Source organism: Heloderma suspectum, chromosome 3 (genome assembly GCF_057233095.1).
Source record: "Heloderma suspectum isolate Gila_16-S chromosome 3, 16-S_ref, whole genome shotgun sequence".
NCBI lineage: Eukaryota > Metazoa > Chordata > Lepidosauria > Squamata > Helodermatidae > Heloderma > Heloderma suspectum.
This window is the reverse complement of record NC_139460.1, coordinates 114,163,507-114,187,356: the sequence shown is the minus strand read 5'-3', so window position 1 is coordinate 114,187,356 and position 23,850 is coordinate 114,163,507. Positions and strand designations below refer to the sequence as shown.

General features: G+C 41.2%; 1 protein-coding gene across 1 annotated transcript in view; it reads right to left on the bottom strand.

The window, feature by feature from the left end:
* Positions 1-23,850, bottom strand: part of ANOS1 (anosmin 1) — a 137,490-nt gene that overhangs the window by 9,535 nt on the left and 104,105 nt on the right. Inside the window, exons 7-10 of the mRNA XM_084844239.1 lie at positions 21,581-21,786; positions 18,903-19,050; positions 16,225-16,365; positions 606-703 (exon numbers count right to left, since the gene is read on the bottom strand). Coding sequence (XP_084700365.1) covers positions 606-703; positions 16,225-16,365; positions 18,903-19,050; positions 21,581-21,786 — 593 coding nt within the window. The remainder of the gene's footprint in view (positions 1-605; positions 704-16,224; positions 16,366-18,902; positions 19,051-21,580; positions 21,787-23,850) is intronic.

Here is a 23,850-nt window from a genome sequence, read left to right as displayed (position 1 = left end):
CCACAGTGCGTAGCTCGTCACGCATCATAGGTTAGCATGTTGTGCGAATGTGCCCATAGAAGACCAACGATGGGGAAACAAAAGAGGAAGGGTAGAATGTAGGCAAATGCAAGTACATGGAGTTGGAGAAGCTGAGGACATAGGCGGGACATACTGAGAAACAAGTGCTGAAAGATAGGCTGGAGCTTTAAAGGGTGAAGCTTTAAAGCAAGGGTTGGCAACATGAGGCCTGAAGGCTGCATGCAGGCCTTGAGCGTTCTCCAGCCCTCTGGAATTTCAACAAGCTGAATATTTTAGCACTCTCTAATGCTATGGAGCAGCTTGCCACTGAATTTCAGTAACAAACTGTCAATTTCAGGTCTGGGGGGGGCATCTTGTGCTGCGCTACAGACTGTGCCCCATGCCGGGGGCCAAAAATAGGGCCTGTACCTCTGAAAGTTGTCTACCCATGCTTTAAAGGTGAGTACAAGGAGGTTGTGTTGGTCAGAGATTGGATGTGAGGAAGCAATGGGATCTTAAGAAGATAACTTCCATCCCTTCCATATGTATTTTAGGATCATGCCTTTGTTTCCATCTCCAATTTTGATGATTAGAGCTCAACTTACATATGTTATACCACTGGATTTTTCAGGCTGTTTTGTTTCATTGTGCAGGCAAGACTCTGGGAACCACTGGACATGATATCTACTCCTGCTGCTTGGATCTAAATAGAACAAAATAGGAAATATTATTTAACTGTTAAAATCATCTGCAACTTTTCAAACTTTAAAAAACAAAACATTTTGGCATATCTAGATCTGTAAACAGGAAAATATAAGGCCTGTCAGTCACTCACCATTCATAAGGAAAAGGGGTAAAAATATGTCCCAAATAATTGCACTCATCTCATAATTTAGTAAAACGCACAGCTAAGCCAATATAAAAAACATGAGATGAAAGCATCAATTCTTACTTCCAGAAAGATTTGGGGAATAATGCAACTGTCCATGTTAACTGTCTAACTGCTTAAACATACAGAACATTGCACTGAAGCTGCATGGCACCATTCAGAAAGTTAGCATTTAGGACAGTGGGAAATTGTCCTTAACTTGTTGTCTCAAAAGCTCTTAGATGATGGCTGCAAGATATGAGAAGACATCAAACATACCTATTATTAAAGAATGGATTACAAAGTTTTGGGATTATGCTACAATGGTGGGTAAGTTACCTAATTTATATAAGAGTGTGAAGGGGGGAGGAAGTCAAAATTGAATAATTTTATTATTAATTGGTCACTACTGATCATTTTCTGCAAATAAAATGCTGTTAATTCCACCAGTTTATAATATTGTCCTGCAATATTATGAAGGCTTTTTAGAATTTTGCCCTTTGATTGTATTCCTCATAAATATTATCTTTTTTTCCTTGTTAGCTTGGAGTACTTTTTTATCCTATTGTGAATGATTTTTTCTTTCTATTTTGTTTTGAGAAGAAAAAGAAATGTTTCCTTGAGGAAAGAGTCTTAGATGATGGCTGTGTTTGGATGTCACAATAAACGATGGTTTACCATGATGAGAATGAGCCTTGCCTCCCTCCAGACTTGTGTACTTCCCCTCCCACAACTGCTGCATGATCATAGTCTTGATAGCTATGTGCTAACTCCAGTACCAGAGGCAGTGAGCCTATGTACACCAGTTGCTGGGGAACATGGGTGGGAGGGTGTTGTTGCGCTCGCGTCCTGCTTGTGGGTTCCTGGTCGACAGCTGGTTGGCCACTGTGCGAACAGAATGCTGGACTAGATGGACCTTTGGTCTGATTCAGACGGCTCTTATGTTCTTATCATGAGGTTGGAAGCTTTCACTTCAGGTTTAGATTAACTGCAACTTCTTGTGTCATTTGAACCTGACAAACTATGGTTAATCTTAACTATTGTTTGTTTGAAACAAGTCAAATTCAAAACATGTGTTATGAAATTAATTTGTCTCAAACAAACCATGGTTGAGATTAATCACAGTTTGTCAGGTTCTGATGCAGTGGTAAACTGTAGTCTGCTATGCTGTGCCAGAAGAGAGGGGAGGGAGGAATGTTCAAACTTGGAAAGAGGCTAGGTCATTCCCATAACAATAAACTGGTTTATTGTGACGTCCAAAATGCTGCCAATATCTTCACATTTACAATGGAGAGTTTCAATTCATCTTAAGGTTTTGCTTCCATTGACAGTTAGTATACAATTGCCCCATTAACCTTCTAAGATGCTGTATTAAAATGTCAATTTCTTTTAACTTTCTTTGTAAATTTTGGAAAAAGATTAAAAAGGAAAGAATGCATATTCCAGACTGACCATTGAAAAAAAATCATTTATTGACAACTGCTGGCCCCATGCATCCACAATGTATAATATATGTGGGTATTTGCCACATGTTTTATAATAATAACAAAACACACAAATGTTCACTATCTATAATAATATGTAATAATCAGCTAAAATTAACCAAGTGAACTCATATCACAACATATTTTTAAGTTATCACACTGTTATGAATGACTGCCAGGAAGTGGTGACTGTAATTGTGGATGCCTTTCATCAAACATTATTTCCTCCACATGGTTGTATCCCCAGACCATTCATAGAAGTATTTACAGAAGCCTGAATCAGCTCTATGAGTATGACTAAATTAAAGCAAAAAGGATGAGAGGAACAAGTGATTAGCACAGAAATAAAGGTCACAGAACCAGCACAGGAGTCTGAAAAGGTGTACTTATAATATGAGTAATTTTCTAACTTTAGGAAAATGCTTGAAGCTTCAACTTATGTTTAAAAATTCATCCAGAAACATCTTTAATAATATTACAGCATCCCTTAAATACAGTATCTGCTGAAGCATGTCTACTAAACTTAATCATACAAAAGCCTCTTTCTTTCTTTCTTTCTTTCTTTCTTTCTTTCTAATATTCCACATTTATCTTCTCCTACAAATCTTTTCCACTTTGTAGACCAGGTGAATAATTTCATTTAACACTGTTTATTATTGCTGTCATTTTTTTTTTTTTGCAGATAATTGCCTTTTCCTCATTTCCTCTTGCTCCTGAAGAGAGCCAGCTAAAATAACTTTTCAAACTGAAGATTTTTTTTCCATATCTCAAATAAGTAGATTCTTAGGGTCATGTCTGTAAAAGACTCAATGGGATACATGGAGATAGTCTCAATGAAACAGCGAGTGTAAGGAGGTAAGAGTTAGTTCAATGGCACATACTTCTTTTAAATCTGGCATGAAATTGATATACTCCGTCAAAATCCACTGAAACCCTCCAGTCTCTCTTTAAGTTACTATTGGGATTTCACGACAGATTTAAAAACAATAACATTTTCAATGCAAAAAGCTGTTTCTGGCTAGTGGCTAGTCATATAAGACCCATTATATCCAAAGACCACTTTTACATATCGAAAGACCACAAGACCATCTATAAACCACCTACTTTTAAGTTAACCACTGAATTCGGTTGTTGTGTCTAAATGCAGGCTGTTGTGCAAATAAACTAGCAATTCCAAGTAACAGAACAACACCCCAGCAGCCTTCCTACATCATACTGGTCTGAATTAGCCCTTATGTTGCAGAGCCATGCTGTCCGCAACAGCCCTGCCGTATCACCAGGCACATCAACACCAGTGGCTGTTGCAGGAGCAGTTCAAGGGCTGGAGCAGGCTCCCAACACCTGCATGTATAGGTGGAGTGTGTGGGGGGGGGGGGGGGCTACAAGTAGTCTCAATGCTGTGGCTCCTAAACTTGTACCAAATAACTGATTTGTTCATCTCTGTTAATATCACAGCACCAGTGTATAAATCAGAAAAGTATCTCCTGCCTTTCCCACTGGCATACTTAAGGCCAAAAAATCACCACTGAAAAATAACAACAAATCAATAAAAAAAATTACAGACACCCAACAATGATTCTTCATGGAACAGTTTTTGGCAACTTTCTCTGATGCTGATAGGTTAATGTTATTTAACGGTACCAGAAGTGATAAAAACAGTTTGATTTTAACATGAATTATGTTTGACTTTACATTTTCTCAAAGGTTTAAGGAACAGGAGAGGAAGAGGAAAAAACCAGGAGGCTATTTCAATAAGAGCTACTGGAGAAGGTCTGGAACTAGAGGACTTTGTAGGATAAGGCTAAAAATTTGCTTAAACGTTGGCACGGATAGTTTTAATTTCTTGCTTAAGTGTCTATTGACTGGAAACAGTTTTCATACTAATCTGTTAGTCTACATCTGTTGTCAGCAATGGCATGACATTAAATTGATTTGCACCATCCCCATGACAATGAAGTATATACAAAGAAGGTGCTTTTCATTTGCACTCTACAGATTCTTTATGATCTTCAATGTAAACCTGAAAACCTCGTGCATCTCAAGATTGAATTTAAAGAAAATAATGCTCACAAACATAGGAAGAGAAAGTCTTAATTCTGTCTGTAATGCCCTAGAAGTAGAAGAAAAATCAAATGAGGTAAGCTATGGCAGAAAAAAGATCTAGGGAAAACACTGTAAAGATGAAAGAGAATGGGGTGGGTGGTGATCAGAAATTAGTTCCTCACTAGTTTCAATGGGACTCTGACTAAGGTTTAGTGGCTTCATAGTGTTCCATATCCTGAACACTGTGAGCTACTTAATAGGCATTAGCTCTTTAAAGTAGAGGACTGAATTGCATGCTACCGATAATTAATTTTTTAAAAGGCTTTGCATGCAGTGATGTGGTGCAGAAAATTTTCTAGTGCTTTATTTTTCTACAGAAAATTTTCCACTTCGTAAGTTCATTAGTAAAAGTGAATGTGTGCCAACTGCAAATACAATATTAGGCAAGCTTGGCAGTTTCAAAGTTGTAATTACCGTTTTTCAGGTGATTTTCCTTAAGTTATATGACAGAATACATATATGACACTGAAATACATGTATGTCTCAGAGTGAAATGGAACTAATAAATAGTGATGGTGAAACTGAAGGTGCCTGTGAGGAAAGTGAGGTAAAAGTGAGGTAAAAGTTTAAGGGTTGGGTTTTGTTTCAACCACTTAGGGTCTGAATGGGTTAACAGCAAAAGAAAAATGTGTTTTTTACTGGAGGCTTGTGCCTGAGGAGTGTTACATTGCAAATATAGTGTGCTGCCAAGTTGGCAGTTACTGTTACCACAAGGAGGTGAAAATGAAGCCAGGTTCTCTCTATTTATATGGGAGGGTAGGATTGAAATTGGTACCAATTGATTGGGGAATAACTGAACATTCTAAAGATGCCAATTGGTCAAAAGTTTACACAGAGGTGGGATGGCGGAATGCTGGCCACCTCAAAAGCTGATTGGCTGGAGGGTTCTGACGGGAATGAATATAAAGAGCTGCGGAGAGTCTGACAGTGGGAGTCTGAGTCTGACGAGAGTCCGTCACAAGGCGTGTGACTGGAGAGTTGCCTGAGCAGGTGTCTTCACGGAGGCTGAGGAGCCTGAAGAGCAGCTACAAAATCCGGAGACAGAGCTGAGCGCACATGAGGCAGAAGCTAAAGAATGGCTGCAAGTGGGAGAGGAACACTCCAGGAGCAGCCTTCGGAGGAAAGGGTTGAAGCCTGAGTGGTAGTGGTCTAAAGACTAAGCAGCTGCTGGACCAGACTGAAGTCTTCAGGAGAAGCCTGGTGAACAGCATTGAAAGTTCCAGGTAGACGTCAAACAGATCAGAAAGAAGACTGCTATTCAAGCCCTTGTGTTAGGCCTGTGAGTTAACTGGGATGGAGCTTGATAGGGGAATTTGCTTACGTTTGGTTAGTGATAGGAACTGGGGCTTCTAACACTTGCTTGATGGTAAAAGTAACTGTATAGAAACCCTATTTAAAAGTAGGAACAACATTCTTAAAATAATAAGCTTTCTAGTTTCCTTTTTAATAAAATACTATATATCTTTGTTTGCTGTTCTGGCACCTCTGATCTGTTTTGTCTCATGCCTAATGGCCAGCTACTTCAAGGGAAAAGGCATGTTAAATAAAAGGGCTGTTGCTTAATGGTGGCAGCAGAAATGAAGGGAGGGATTACCCAGTGGTGAGGGGTGATCCTCCACATTTGGAGATAGGGATGTTTTTCCCTAGTGTACAGGCCACCACCCCAAGAGTAGGTTCTCCACAGCGTCCCAACAACCTCAGTGGAAGAAAGTTGAACTCTGTTGAAATAGACAAGTGGTTGTCAGCATATCATACCCAGATCACTTGGTTGCTAAAATTAGTGTGTCAAAAGTTTCCAGTACCTTCAGGGTACTGGGGGGATGTTCTTAAATTTAAACAATTTAAGGGAAGTACGTGTATTACTGAGACTTGGGTGGGTGAGCTGGGTGGGGTCAACCTGACTCAGCTCTGCTCACCTAGGTACTCAGTGCAGCACCAACATAGGTTGGAGGGCCGGGGGGGGGGGTGGAGTTGCCATGGTTCATAGAACTTCCATCTCTATCACCAGGAGACCACTCCACCTTGGAGCGGGCCTTGAGGGGTTGCACCTGGTGTTGGGCCATAGAGACAGATTGGGGATGCTGCTGGTGTACCGCCCACCCTGCTGCCCAGCATCCCCCCTGACTGAGCTGGCGGAGGCAGTTGCAAGTGTGGTGTTGGAGGAACCCAGACAATGGTTCTGGGTGACTTCAACTTCCATGCTGAGGCTGTCTCTGGAGTTCCAGCTCAGGACTTCATGGCCTCTATGACAACCATGGGGCTATCTCAGTATGTCATTGGCCCAACACATGAAGCAGGGCACACCCTTGATTTGGTTTTTGCCCCAACTTGTGAGATGGGTAGTCTGAAGATTGTGGGGCTCTAAGCAACCCCATTGTCATGGTCAGACCATTTCCTGGTGAGATTTGAACTTACGGAGTTACTCTCCTCCCCTGGGGCTGGAGGATCTATTCGGATGGTCCACGCCAGGAGACTGATGGAATCCAATGGATTTCTGAATGCTATTGGGGATTTTCCAGCGGAGAGAGCTGGTAATCCAGCCAAAGCCCTAGCCTCACTGTGGAAGAGTGAGATGCGGAGGGCCACTGACTTGATTGCACCTGAGTGCAATCTCTGGCACTATGGAGCCCATTCTGCTCCCTGTTATACTGGGGAGCTGCAGTCAATGAAACAGGCTGGACGTCAGCTAGAGCACAAACGGTGCAAGACTAGAAGTGAAGATGACCGAGCATGCTCTAGAGGGCATAATTGTGCCTACAGCATGGCAGTATGGGCAGCAAAGAAGGTTTATTTTGCTGCCTCCATTGCGTCCTCAAGTAGCTGTCCAGCGGAGCTCTTCCAGGTGGTCCAGTGGTTGTTAACATCTTCCCCAGTAAATGGGGCCCTGGCCCCATCGAGGACCGGCTGTGACCTTTTTGCATCGTACTTTGAGGACAAAATCACTTGTCTCCGCAGTGACTTTGATGCTGTTTTTAGTGCAGTACCAGTCAAGGTGTCTGCTGCCACCATCTGCCCGATTTTGTGGGACCAGTTCCAGTTGTTACGGCCTGATGATGGGGACAAGATACTTGCAGTAATGTGACCGACCACATGCCCTCTTGATCCCTGTCCCTCCTGGCTAATAAAAGCTAGCCGAGAGGGTATGACTGGGTGGGTCCAGGGAGTGATAAATGTTTCCCTACGCAGAGGGGTGGTCCCTGCTGTCCTTAAGGAGGCAGTAGTGTGGCCAGTCCTGAAGAAGCCCACTCTGGACCCAATGGTATTAGACAACTACCGCCCAGTCACAAATACCCCTTTTCTAGGCAAGGTACTTGAGAGGATTGTGGCGGACCAGCTGCAGGCACTCTTGGAGGATACTGATTATCTAGACCCATTTCAATCTGGGTTTCATCCTGGTTACTGGACTGAATCAGCCTTGGTTGCCCTGATGGATGACCTTTATCGAGACAGGGACAGGGGGAGTGCAACCCTGTTAATTATGCTCCTTCTCTCATCGGCTTTTGATACCATCGACCATGGTGTCCTCCTGGATTGACTCCGTGGGATGTGTATTGGAGGCACTGTGTTACCGTGGTTCCGGTCCTACCTACGGGACCGATTTGAGAAAGTAACTTTAAGTGATTATTCCTTGGCCCCTTGGCAACTGAGCAATGGGGTGCTGCAGGGCACCATCTTGTCCCCAGTGTTGTTTAACATATATGAAGCTGCTGGGAGTGGTCATTAGGGGATTTGGAGCTAAATGCCATCAGTATGCTGATGACATGCAGCTCTATCTCCCTGTGACATCTGAAGCAGGAGAGGCGGTGCAAGTCCTGAATCAGTGCCAAGACTCAGTAATGGGCTGGATGAGGGCCAATAAACTGAAGCTGAATCCTGGCAAGATGGAAACCCTGTGGGTGAGTGGTTCCCAGGTCTGGGAGATAGGCTTATTGCCTGTTCTGGATGGGGTTGCAATCCCTCTGAAAGATCAGGTCTGTAGTCTGGGGTTACTCCTAGATCCATCATTGTCACTGGAGGCCCAAGTGGTTGCAGCAGCTCGGAGTGCCTTTTACCAGCTTCAACTGGTTCGCCAGCTACAGCCTCTCCTGGACAGGGATAGCTTGACCACAGTGGTACAGGTGTTAGTAACCTCAAAACTGGATTACTGCAATGTGCTCTATTTGGGGCTGCCCTTAAAGCTGGTCCGGAAGCTGGAGCTAGTGCAGAATGCAGCAGCTTGGCTGTTGTTGGGAGCTGCCCCTATTCAGCGTGTAACTCCTCTGCTGAGGGAACTGCACTGGCTGCCTATTCGCTACTGGGCCAGGTTTAAGGTATTATTACTAGTGTACAAAGCCCTAAACAACTTGGGACCAGGATACCTGAGAAAGAGCCTCCTTCCTTACCAACCTGCCCAGTCACTGAGGTCATCAGAGGGCATGTTCCTGGTGGTTCCACATGGACCCATGGCCCGGTTGGACTCCACCAGGAAAAGAGTCTTCAGTGTGGTGGCCCCCTTCCTGTGGAATTCCCTGCCTTTAGAGGTCAGGCAGGAGCCAACATTCTGTTCCTTCCGGCGCCTCCTGAAGACGCTGTTATTTCAAGAGGCCTTCCTTGCATGACCAGCTGCGATTTGTTAAATTCCACTTTGTTGGGGTTTGTCTTGTTTTTTTAAAAAAAGTTTTAACTCTTTTAACCTGTCTGATTCTTTTACCATGTTGTTGACCACTCGGAAATCTTCTGATGTGGAGCGGTGTATAAATATTGTAAGTAAGTAAGTAAGTAAGTAAATAAATACATGCTACCATCTTAAATTTTTTACAAGTATTCCTATTTTAGAAATCTACGTAAGTGTGCTTTAATTTTTTTCTCAAATATTTCAGGTCAAATATTTGTGGTGTATTGAAACAAAAAATTAACTTGGGGTACTTTTTTAATGCTTTGTTTACTAAATACAAGTAAAATAAACATGCTACATTATATCTATCAGCTCTAGCCAGCATAGCCAATTGTAAGGCATGATTTGAGTTGTAGGACAAAACATGTGGAGGACCATAAGTTGCCCACCCCTGCTCTAGGGCATCAGAACATTTTCAGATGCAAACTGAAAACTTTCCTATGCAAATGAACCTAATTTGCATTGGAAAATGTTCCAACAGAAATGGAAATTGTTTCTATGCAAATGAACCCTATACAGAATAATTTAATTTTCCCAAAAAAATTCCAATTCAAAATTTTCTGGAAAACCCACATCACTGATTGAATGAGAGAGAGTTCTGCCAGAATGTCTTTGGAAAGGTCTGCCCAGATGACCCAAACAAAAATGTTGGTGACTAAACCAACATGATTAATTCCATTTTATTACCATACATTTATAGTAATAGTTGCTTTTCTAAATCACAGACAAACAAAGTGAGCGAGCAGAAAAAGTTATTAGTATAACAGACATCAGATTTAGACACGGAACTTCACTGTAGATGTCTATTCCCCACAAGATCTGCAGAGACATTCCTGCATTGTCATACAGATAATGAGGAGGAACTGTTTTCTACTCTTTGTGGTGCTCCACAAATACCCTCTTGTTGAAAGGTCTACGTACTTCAATCACTTAGAAAAAAATCTCAGAAAACATTATGGCTTTTTCATTAACACAAACAAAATGAACAGATATCAGCAATCATATTGATTCTGCAAAACCAAAAATATTCCTTTAAAAGGCCTGAGCCAGCAATCCTTACTCAGGGGAACAGTTTAATTAAGATCAGTTCCCCTAGCCCCACCCTCATTATTACTGTTCATATACTACTCTTTTTTCACCAACATAATTATTTCAGTATTAGATCATATTAACACAATTGCTTATGTATGTAGTGGTCACAGAAAAAGGCAATCCATGTCGACTCCAGGTGCTTCTAGTGTGTGATGATAAAGTCAAACAGTGAAGTCAACTTTTTGCACAATAACGCCTAATAAAGTAGCTTGCAGTAGTGGGGCATGATGAACGTAGGAAGCTACCTTATACTGAGCCAGACCATTGGTCCATCTAGCCCAGACGTGTCATCACTGATTGGGGACAGCTCTCCAGGGTTTCAGGCAGGAATAGTTCCAGCCCTACCTGAAGATACCAGGGATTGAACCGAGGATCTTCTGCATGCAGGTGCTCTATACTAAGCTACAGCACCTCTCCATGAGCAGTCTTTGCTCAGTTGGCAAAGCACATGTTCTCCATGAGTAGAGTTTCACAGGTTCAGCCCTTGGCATCTGAAGCTGAAGGACTTAAAGTAGCAGGGCTGAAAAAGGGCTCAGTCTTTGATAGCTACTGTTAGGAGAGACAGTGTAACATGGAATACTGGCCGATTATAAGGCAGCTGCTTCTTACACAGGCACAGCTGCAACACATGAAAAAGCCCTTAGTTAATTTCAGAATAAGTGCTGTTTGTTTAACTGTGATTTTTCATCTGCCACATTAGTGAACGTGATGTATAAATCATGTGCATCACCAAGCAACTAAATAGCTGCTCTCTATCTTACAAAATAATTACACAGTTTCCCTCGCTAAACCAAGCAGGTCTTGACTTACTGATTAGCTAAGATATTTTTACTTTTGCTGAAAACAAAATCTTTTGGCTTTGGTCCAATATAAGGTGTACATAGGACCAGTATGACCCTACTTTAATTAGGTATGTGGGGTAGTTGCTGTGGTCAGTGGTAGATTTTGAGTATTATTGACTAGCAGCACCTTTCATCTTTGTGGGAACATTTGTTCCAGCTGCTGAGATCACAAAGTTTCTGCCAGCCACTGATACTGATTTGTCACCTTTGCATATTATGTGTGTGTGTCATGAATGCTGCCATGTGTCATGGCTGTCTCTCTAACTCCATTGCTCAAAGTGAGAAAGTCATGTCCTCAAGCCTCACTCCCAGATACACATCCTACAAAACTCCCTTTTGTGTATCCCATCTAGCAGGGAGAAATGAGACAGATTCTCCCCAATTTTCACCTCACCTTTCTACCTTCCTGAGTTGAGAATGTGATAATGTCACAAATGCCTGACTATGGGTTGTAAACAAAGATCAAAACAGCTACTTCTAATGAGTCAGTCCTGGTCTCTCTGGCCAGCACTTCCTTTAACATCAGGGGAATAATTAATGGAGTATTTTCCCCTCTACTTGATCCTATGATAACCATCCACAATCTGGGACTACACGGCAGGAACAGTGTTTCTGGAACATAGGTTTGATTGGACTCTATGGAAAAACTAGAGAATGTATTGTTTATTTTCTTTTTATGCATATTTCCATTTTTTTCCTTTCCTTTTTAATAAAGCTGTTGTTGTAGAAACTTCAGAGTCTTTTGACCAACTCTAGTTCATCTCCTCCACTGCCACATAGACCACGAAGTTATGCAGCACTCTCATAAGCAGAGAGAAAGGGAAAAGAAACTGGACTTGCCTCACAGTGATGGGGAGTCAGCTATTCACTACTCTATCCTGATAATTAACCTGTAAGCTCTGGATGTTCCTCTCTGTCCAGGATGAAGGTACAGGAGAGGTGGTGGCAACCAGAAGTTTAGAAGGATTGGGTCCACTTATCCTGCCTGGCAGAACTGTTATATGTATATACTCCATCACAGTGTGTAACACACTCACAGGCAGCCCACACTGATAGAAAAAGCAATACCTGAGCCAACCTTCCTTGTACAACAAGTTATTTAACCATAAGAAAGATAATAAACTTCAACAGGTAAATGCTTGGGGAAAAACATCTTATTTTTTTCAGCAAGTGAATTTAAACATGTTTGTAGCACATTTGTTTACTTTCTCGTGGTCTTTGTTTTATTCCTTCTAGTTTTAGCAAGGAATCCAGCTTAGCTGGATATCCCACATAGTTTAGGATTCTTTCCCTTATCTTACATAAAGTACTCTTTGCTTTGGGCACTAAACAAATATTAAAATGAGTAAGTAAAGCTGATGCCAAGTTTCACTGTGGTGGAATAGTTTGTCCTTTAACAGTATCAAAAGAGTGGACAATTTGACTTTAAGACAAACAGAGACACCCACCTCCTCCCTTAATGTAAGGCTAACCTGACACAATAGTCCTTTTTAAGAAAGAATTCCAGGTGAACGGAAATATAAAGTCTGAAATATTATTCCTGCAAAATTTAGTTTACAAAGCTAAAGCCACTCTGAAACTATAAATTTAGAGCAATTTAAATGTCTGCAACCTCTCCTCCTCCATATCACCTTAAGACTCTCACCAAGCAGACATCCAGACTACAATATCTAGCCAGCCTTCCCTATCTCCACTATTCCCACCCACCAACCGGTTTTGGTAACATTTTGCCTGATGGATCTGGAGATCTTGAAAGCTTGCACATTTTTTGTGATCTTTGAATCGGCTAATAAAGGTATTGCACTATATGGATTCTGGATTTTTTCTTATGGTTAACATCTTTTTTGTGGGGCGGGGTTAGAGCACAAGTCTCAAATAATAATTTCTTTTAACTAATTGGTCCAATGCAAGTCCCTGCCTACAGAGACAAGATTATCTCAGATCTGCTGCAGTGCATCGTTTCTGATGTACCATCTTCAACAACTAATTTGCTTCTGGCATCAGACCACTAATAATCCCTGGACCAGGTGCGACCACAGAAAAGGATAGCTTGTGGTTCAATCTGGTTACTCAGTGACCGACTTCTAAAGAGGGAAGTTAAAAGGGCATAACCAGGGTGGATGCAGAAAAGTAGGATCCTTTGCGGAGAATGAAGTGAGAGTATAAACACTGCCAGTTGTCACTCCAGAGGATTTGTGGGCTCTTGGGGATTAATCTTGATGCAAGTAATACACAACTCAGTTTCACATGCCACTCTGTGTTCCTATATGGCAATGTTTCAGTTTGTTAGGTCTTAGCCATCACAGGGCATGGCAGGGTCAATCCCTGAGCCATTTGTACCACAGTCTCCCATAGGGAGAAAGGTCATATTAAAAGCCCGAGAAGATTGAAAGATCTTTAAAGGCTTCCCATCCAAATGCAAAAACCTCAGTTTCCTATTAAACAAATGCTGGGGAGAGGAAAGATGACATGAAAAACCTTTATTTTAGCCATTTCAATACTGCATACGATCCCAAGTGTCACATGCAGTTAACCTTCTACGACTGTGCATCTGTCCCAGGCAACAGATTGTTACTCCCAGAATTGTCGGCTCCCAGTGCCAAAGAGTTAAAAAAAGATCTGTTTGAGATATCTCCCTATATTACATAAATAGTACATAATTTCTAATTCCACACAGCTAAAATGGCCAGAAAAATCCAGCCGCAAGCACATTCTTCTTTTCATTGATAGGAGGTGAATTGTCCTCATCTAATTGCTATATATTTCAGTGATAATTATACATAGGCATATTATGAATATTCAATATTCAATTAACAAAAAATATACAGTTGTGTTAAGGGCTTTTCATGTTAACTCCAAAACGCTGGAAAATTACAGCTGTTAACAGATCCATCATTTAGGCAATATGCATATGGTATGGTATCTCATAATGTTGTTAGTTCCAACTTTACCACTCCTTTGGAGCTGGATGGCTGTCAGTGGAAGAGTGGTGAACCTAAGTTCCAGATTTGTCAGTTCACTGGAATAGAAACTTTGATCTGGTTCACACGTAACAGCGGCAAATCGTGGGTTAATTAATTAGTCCATGATTTGCTAGGGTCACATGCCACCACCACCATTCTGAATATGCAACCTCTGATTGGTCCAATTATAGGCTGCTCTGTGACATGCGAACCCAGACACTATGGGTTAATCATGGCTTAAACAACCCAAAGACAACCTAAAATTAGTAGTTAGGTTAACCGTGGTTAATGCATAATGTCTGAATTTGCATGTCACAGAGCAACCTTCAATCAGGCCAATTGGAGGTTGCATATTCAAAACAATGGCAGCACGTGCTGTGGCAAATTGTGGGTTAATTAACCCACAATTTGCTGCCATTACATGTGAACAGGGCCATGGAGTCTATGCAATGGAAGCTATCAGGCACTGAAGCTACCATTCCATGTTACAAGTACCCAAGCGGTGACCAATACTGCAAACATTTTACAAGATTGCTAGGGCACAACCATGACTTGACACAATAAACTATTTCCCAAACTATGCTGTACAAATGGAGAAATCAGCCCATAAACGTTAACCCCAAGCAAAGTCAATGAGAAGAAAACACATAATACGTGTCAAACTGCTAGAGACCATTCATAAAACGCTACATTCCTGTAAATGAGCCATTTCTTACTCTTCCTATCTCAAAATTGGCACAATCCATCCTCAGACCAACCCACCCTACACTGCCAAGGTTCAAATCAATCCACTGAACCATTTTCTGAGTACAAGCCATACAGCCCTACTGCCCCATGATTTCTGGTTATAACGGCAGGATGTGACTCATCCTTAACATAGGCCCACAATGTGGCCCTATACTTTCGTAATGCTTTATACAACCTGAGGCATGGGCTTATTCATGTTAACACACATCCTGAGATGCATGCACTTTTGATGTCATAAAAACAGCATTTCTGCCTGAAATGCATTTCAAAACGTGACTGGGATTTTAAAGAAATATTCCAGCTTTGCATCCCTCAAACTCTTTAAACAAGTATGGCATGTTGGAGTGAATGCTAGACTTGGACCTGCCTGCCAGGGATTCAAATCCCAATTCAGTAATTAACTCACTGGGTGGCCTTGGAAAGTCATGGTCTCCTAGATCCCTGACTGTAAACAGCAACATTAGTCACCTACAGCAAACTGGGGGGGGGGGGGGAGAGGTTAAAGTGAAGGACATTGCATATTATAATAATTAGTAACAGTAACATGTGCTCAGTGAAATTAATGTAAGAGTCATATAAGAAAGGGAAGATTAACCCTAACCCTATTCCAGAACTCACTTAGCTATCATATTTTCCAAGATTAACCCACAAGACAGAATGGGCAGCAGATTTATTTATTTCTTCCTGGAAAACTGATCACAACATGCATACTTCATTAATATAGTGATACTACTTTAACTCTATATTCTTCTGGTATTGGCGCTGTTAGTCTGCAACTACTCGGTATCCTTGCCTATTTTTAAACTTCCCTTCACAACATGTTGTTCTACTAACTGGACATGCTCGGTAGCAATTCAGCTCTGTCAAAATAGGTTGATTCAAAGAGTTCACAATGATAAGTTCTATAATCACATAGATGCTTTGTACATTGACCAGAGTGGCTGGGTGACCAGCCAGATGGGCGATCAATAAATTTAATAAATAAATAAACAAACAAACAAATAAACAAACACTAGTAAAGCCCTGTTGGATCAGACCAAAGGTTCAGCTAGTCCAGTATCTTTCCTTTTCACAACAAAAACCAGCCACTCAGCTCATACTGAAGGCAAATACCTAGACATTTGCATGCCATGCTAAACAATAGATCAGCATAGCAGGAACAACCCACAGTGAATCTCGAACACAGGTACTCCCCTTCTCCTCCTCCCACACAGCCAGGAGGAGTAGTTTGGAAACATCTGCTTCCACTTCTGTTTAATCACAGCTTGTGATTAATCCAGACCAACAAACTGTGTTAATGTAACTATAATTCATTTCAAACAAGCCAACTTGAAACCTAAAATCCTAATCAAACCACCTGTTGTGAGAGACCAACACCCATTCTTCTATATTTGGACTTCTGCCACCACCATGAACCTATCTGAATTCAAGCTTCTTAATAACGGATGTCAAGAGAGAGTTTTCCACCAACCTTCTGTCTTTTTCCAGTAGACTTTCACTTGAAGCTGATCATCTTGATAAAAAGGCACTCCAATTTCAAGAAGACGAGCAGGTCTTCCTTTGAAGGATGGAAGAGCATCAGCTGCTTTCCCAACTGTAGATACCTGGTCTTCTGCAAGACAAAATATTGCTGGAAAATCCCATGTTTGCATAGATGAAGGGCACTATCTTAATTACATGAATTCACTAGATATTGCAAAGCATTTCACTAAGTATAGACTTCAAGGAAAAGTACATATATCCTAAAAATCTTCCACTAAACTATAGTTTTCAGGGTTCCCTAGTGAGAAGGAATGATTTAGAGAAAGACTATTAAAAGTGGTATATATCTGTAGTGTAGCTATGCCCTAGGAATCAGATATTACTTGACTTTTAATCATATGGATTAGCCTTTATACATACAGTAGCATCAGTCCTAGTCCCAATCCTATGGTACTCAGTGATCAGTTTACTTGAATAGGTCAAGAGTAGACATGAAATGACACATCTGAGAACACTGTGTTGAATGCGGTGGTCCTATACAGACATTCAACATGCACATGTAAAGGTTAAAAGCATGTAGGGTGAGGGTGTGCATACAAGCCTTGCCCACAATGTCCCTGGGCAGGTGGGTGATTGTAAAGACTTTCATTTGTTTAGTATTAAAGTCTGCAGGGAGACCTTATCAGATTTCCCAATCATGGGGAAACTGGTGTGCACATTCAGCTGAATGTGCTTACAAGCCCTTGTAAACCTTTGTGCTCAACACACAAAGATCTACATAGCAGCCAGGCACATGAAATGTTGGTGGCAGGAAAGTGCACCCTCACCCCCACCACACTTTTTCCCCTCATGTGTGAAGACTGAATGCCTGCACAGGACTTATATTGCATATACATAACAACTTTTAGAAGCAGTCCAGCCTCATAACACAGGGCCAGACCTCTGTTCTATGCCCAAGAATAAGGGAGAGACAGCATGCCTACTCTTCAGAACATTCTGATGGAGTCATCCAATCCAATATTTTGTCAAGGAATCCCTATATAGATCACATACATAGCCCAGTGGAGTCTGCATGTTTATAAATCAAATATTAACATTTCTTGCCAGACTTTCCCTTTATACAGTTCTACAGAAATAATGACGAGAAAAGAATAAATCCAAATATTTATCCCATTTTTTTCTGAGATTCATTTCCTTTCTGTTTCTTTTTCAAGTACACACACACAGCCACAAATACTCATGGAAGATCATTCATATATATGTTCTAGCCGAAGGAAATCAAAACGAATTGCAGTCTTTATGAATTCATAGGATTCAGATAACATTCAAGGAAATGCAGTATTTGGCTACGTTTGATACAGAACAATGCATCTAGAGCCAACCAAAGCAGTAGTCAGTAAAATGATAAGTTTTATCTACAACAGCCAACCCAAAAATAGGAATTAACTAAACTGGAACACAATATGCGGGGGGGGGGGGGAATCAAAGATGAATTAAACATCCAACTTCACATAAATATAATCCCTGCTATTTTCTGAGGAAATAGGAAAGATTAGACAACCCTAAAGCAAAGTTTTTAAAGCTAGTTTGTAGTGATGGAAAGAGAATGAATTATTTGTTCTGCATACCACAGAGGAAATGGCAAGGAGATTTTAGTGAGGCTGAAATATCACAACATTTAATTAATACATATTAAGCTAGAACCCTGCCCAAGGAGTCACAATGGGCAATTAATATTTAACCTAATCTCATGCAATCTGCATGTGCATAATTCCCATGAGCTAATTATTCACACTATATGGAGAAGGCCAACTTGAAACACATACCACCACCCAGTGCCTGCCCAGCGTTATCCAAGAGTTGGAATATCGGCCACAGCAGTATCACAGGATGACAAAAAAATAGCGTCAAACACAGTGACCCTGCTTCTTTTCAACTGCCAATCCAAAATATAAAAGTCCACTAACCATAAGAAAAAAGCAATCAAAGATGAGGCAGATAACGAACTTCACAGAAATATAATCAATGACGGGTGGGAAGGGAGGCTAACAGAATCAAGAAAATATTAGAGTATGTCTCCAAGTAGCTAAAGGAGTGAATTTAAATCTAGCTGTGGTAACAGAAAGAGGTGCCCTTGAAGTAAATGTAAACTAATGAAACCACAAAATTGACATGAGGAGATTACAGTAACTGAACCTAGATCGGCAAAGATTTTGTATGCTGTAAGTTGAATATTATCTGCAGCAGGGGACGGAAACTGCTAGCGATCAAAAAGGGAACTTGTTACAACTAATATTTTTCTCCTCTAGTTCTAACGTGTGTAGGGAAACTAGCTGAGACATTTCAAAGGCTTAGCGAACAGAATACATACAAAAAGAAACTCTGCTGCTGTCTTACTTCACACAAACATACATATGTACATACACACACATGCATGCGTGCATGTGTGCTGAATGAAACAAGAGTACAGTCCTTGAGCTGTATTAGTCTATTATTTAGAAACAGGATGCTCGGCTGCAAGCAGATTCCTACAGAACTGAGAGCACACACAATAAACTATCATTCAAGTATGCAGCAAAGGTGTCATTTATTATATTTGCATAGAAAAATATCCCCTCATAGAAATGTCAGCAGTTTTTAGGATTTATTTCTGAAAACACCACTTACTGTTATTAACAGCTGTCTGAGCAGAACTAAAGTAGAGAGACACTTTGGCACTTTTCAGGCGTACTTGACCCCAGTATGTTACTGCCTGCAATTCCACCATGTAATTACTGTTGGGTTGGAGGCTTTCAAGGATTACATAATTCTGGGACTATAATTGAATAAAATATAATTGTACAGATCAGTTATGGATTTACTCAAACATTGTTACTTCAGCAGTTGCTTGTTTTATCGAAGAAAAGAAGGTAGTAGGTAAACTTCTGGTGTCTTCTACACCAACTGAGGTAGGTTCAATAAAAGATATACCAACCTGTGATATGGTAAATCAATGGTGGTATAGAAATATTTTAAATAAAGAAATAAATGATCATTGTACTTACTGTAGCATATTCATTTAATAGAATAATTAACTTAGGTAAGTTAAATAAAAGTACAAAACATTTTCTTAAAGGCAAAATATGTGCCCATCACATTCTAAGGCATACATATAAAGCATGATGTTAGAACTGACTGCAAACATAAGCAATACTGATAAAGAATAGGAAAACAGTCTATTATTGGCAATGAATTTTGTTCCAGTTAGCTAACAATTTTTCATTGTTCCGTTGAATTAGTGCACCAGACTAACAGTGCAATCCTACGTGTGTTTAGTAAGTCTCATTGTGTATAGTGGGTCATACTCTAGAAATGTGCTTAAATTGCAGCCTAAATTGGTTAAAACAATAACTATCATTTTACCTACTCTGTATCTCTAAAAACACTGCCATGTGCTTTTACATGAAAAGCACTGAGCAGGAATTCTGCTTTTGTTAACAAGAGGAATCATCCATATTTCAAGAAATCTCATATTTAAGTATTTTAAGTATTTCCGCTATGAATCATTTACAAGTCACAAAACTGATCCTTGCACCAAGCCAACTACGGGACTTACCAAGACCATGTCAAGATTTGTAAAAGCAGAAATCTCTGTTAAAGTAAGGTAGGACTATAGTTACATTTTAGTACTCTATGCAGAAGCAAAAGAATTTCCTCTCCCTTTGTTTATTTTGCCAAACCACTCAAATTAGGCTATATCACATTGTAGTACATTTGCATTTGAGCTATATATATCAGGACTGTAAATAATTTCCTCACTATAGAAGGTATTTGTATTTCTTGGGATGTTGATTCTGTCTTTGTTGTTGTTGTTGTTGTTCAGTCGTTCAGTCGTGTCCGACTCTTCGTGACTCCATGGACCATAGCACGCCAGGCCTTCCTGTCCTGCGCTCTCTCCCGGAGTGTGCTCAAGTTCATATTCATTGCATCGGTGATGCTATCTAGCCATCTCATCCTCTGTCGTCCCCTTCTCCTTTTGCCTTCAATCTTTCCCAGCATCAGGGTCTTTTCCAGAGAGTTTTCTCTTCGCATTAGGTGGCCAAAATATTTCAGCTTCAGCTTCAGTATCTGTCCTTCCAATGAGCACTCAGGGTTGATTTCCTTTAGGATGGACTGATTTGACCTCCTTGCAGTCCAGGGGACTCGTAAGAGTCTTCTCCAGCACTGCAGTTCGAAAGCATCAATTCTTTGGCGCTCAGCCTTCCTTATAGTCCAGCTCTCACAGCCATACATTACTAAGCCTTGTGATACGTTCCATGGGGTTTTCTTGGCAAGAATACTGGAGTGGGTTGCCATGTCCTTCTCCAGTGGACCATATTTTGTCAGAACTCTCTGCCATGACCTGTCCGTCTTGGGTGGCCCTGCACGGCATAGCTTATGGCTTCACTGAGTTACGCAAGCCCCTTCACCACAACAAGGCAGTGATCCATGAAGGGGTGATTCTGTCTTTGGAGGTATACAAATTGAAGACTAGTTGCCAAGAACTGAGTGCACCTTATGGTCATACTAGTAGCAGGACACACCTACTTTCATTGAACATTGAATTTATCTGCACTCAGCAAATGACTGGGACATACCCCCTGCTGTCTTTTGCATACACTCTCCCTTTTGGTGTTACTCTAGAAAACTAGTTTTGTTTTTTTAAAAAAACCAAACTGTGCACTTGAGTGGATTTCAGCATATGAAAACTTTTGCCAAAATGTGTGTGATGGGTTTTCATTAGGGTGCTACAGGAGTTCAGGACTCATTGTTATCACCCTGAAATATAACATGAGTGGCCTTTTTTGAGGTAGCAATGGGTTAAATGAGAATAGATATTAGCTTGTGTTATTCTATTGCTATTTTGCTTTTTCCATGCTAACATAAGGCAATGTACATATTAGGGCACATTGTTCTCTGTAAATCAATGCTAATACTAAGTAGCAACTTTAGAAGTACCTTAATTCATTCAGTATACTAGAATTATGCAGGAGGAGGTTTGGTATCACATGAGCCTTCGTAATAACTATCACCACCAGAAATTCACTGCAATGTGTGGCCTATAAGCGGCCAACATGTTAAATCAAACAATATATTACTATTTTCCATTAAGTAAACTTAATATCCTATTGGTTCATGGGCTTCTTCTTAAGTAAATATTATCTGTTCCTCCTTTTTATATGGGTGACTTCTAAATATCCAAGTTCTTCTCAGGTTCTTAGGAAAGAAGTTTTGTATTAGGTCAAGGCTAGCAGGAAATCAGTGGTGGAGTCTTGGAACATAGACACACATATTACCAGTTCTTTTTATTTTAAAAAATTTATTACCCCATCTGTAGTCTCCCTTCTCTTCTTTTTAGCTGGAACAAGAGACTTGCTGTTGACCGTCCAACTCCAGAAGACTTTGTAGTGATGGACTGGGATGTCAGGTTCCTCTGGGAGATCCCAAATAATCCTTATACTTACAGTTCCATCACTGTTCACAGTAGAGTTGGCAATTTGAAGATTAGATGGGGCAGGTGGTGCTGATGGATCTGGTGGGAAAAAAGCAAGAAAAGTAAAGTTAAGATGGTAGTCTGAATACTTAATGCATGTAATTAAAAACAAACGAACTCCAGCTGCTATATGCATGAGTTTCAAGCAGCACAATCATATTGTTTAATCACTGTTGGAGCTCAAAACCTTTCATCAAAATGAATTATACCCAAACCAAGATATCTACATGCACTGTGGATATGCTGATATCTTAACAGATGTGCCCTGTGATCAGTACTGATGTTGTACAATGTTACAAACTGTGCTTGCTTACAACTTATCCTCCATGCACCCACACTTTTCCTTGATCTTTCAGGCCCAAATCCAGATGGGTAGGATGGAATACCTGAGGCTAGCAAAGCCTGGTCTTGCATTATGAAGTATCTGAGTCTTACTATATTGCTAGAGAAATCCTCCCGTGAGTTGAACCATGTCTATTTGTTGCTTGTAAGCAAGCACAATTTCTGACAGTCCTAGATTAAGAAAATTAAATCCCACAAATTGACTGGCAGTTATAATTTAGCATACAATATAGAATGGCTCAGTGGGAGAACACCTCGCTGGTTCGATTCACAGTATCTCTGGATAGGGGAAGGAAAGAATCCTGCATAACACCCTAGAGAGACACAGTCAGTCAATGTCAACAATATCGGGTTAGATGTATCAAGGGTCTGGCTCAGTATAAGGTAGCTTCTTATGTTCCTTAGAGCCGCATAAAATGCTGTAAAAACTGATCCTTTCTAATAATGTATTTATTAAGGATTATCCCAAAGAACCCTCTCCAATCCTAGGAGAACCCCGCACCAAGCAAAACACAGGCCTGAATTTCACAGGTGAGATTTAGTTACCCGTACTACACTCTTGGTCAGTGCTGATGCAAGCTCTCCCACTGCAAGGCGCAGGAGAGCCCGCCCCCCATTGCTGCTCCTATCACCCCTCCACTGTTTGCCCCCACCCTTCACCCCATTGTCATCATCTGACCTCTCTGAAGAGCCACTTTGACAGCTCTGCCTGGTATGGCTGTTCAGAGATCTGGCCATGGCCAGGCTCTGAAGCGATCCTTAAACAGAGCCAGGCATGGCGGGAGGAGGGTATCCTAGGAGATCATCTGAACTGTGGTACTGATGATCCCCTGGGACACCCCTCCTCCCCATAACGCCTCGCTCTGAGGAAAGACCCCTTTAGAGCCAGGCATTTGGGCCTGGCCAGCTCTATGAACAATCACACCATTCGGCCAGAGAGGGTAGGTGGGTGCTTCAAAGAGCCCCACTACCTGCTCTCTCATTGTGGCATCTGCTGGGCCAGTGGGACTTTCCGGAGCTGCCACCCAGCTGGCAGCACTACAGTGGGTGCTCAGGCTGGGCGGCAGTTCAAGACAGCTGTGCCAACCACAGTGGGAGAGTGACCGATGGGGCTCTCTGGAGCACCAGGCAGTGGAGGGCACTCGTGGAAGGTGGGGGTAGGGGGCATGCAATTATTTACTCCCCCCCATGCCGCCACCTGAGGCACAGGATTCACCCCACTTATAGGGTCGGCCCTGCCTTTGGCAGATATACCCCATCCACCAGACATCATTGCAACACCTGAGCAACAAGCAGTTTTAGTGACAAAACTCATCATGAGTGTGCTGTGAGAGGAACCACATAGCAAGTCATACTAATTATATAGTGTTACAGTGTTTCGGAATGTCATATTCGCTATGAAATCTTAACTCTGTAATAAATTCCCCTGCTTTTAAAACATCAAGAGAACTCTAATTGTCTAGTGCTAACTTCTTTGCATTTAGCCTAAATGAATATCACAGAATGACATTAGCCTGAACATGCCCCTGTACTTTTTAATTTCAGTCGGGGAGAAAATGGGAGGGTTTATGCATTATGCTAGAGATGGAAAAAAGAATTATTAGGGTGCACAGCAGAGTAAAATCTATGGGCAATATCCACTGCTGCCATTCCACCTCTGCTATTTGTGTTGCACCCCTTCCTAGATCAACTTGGAAACACGTCAAAACACTTGTTTCTGGAATGGGATAGGTCAGCAGAGCTCACTACATCTGGATCTGC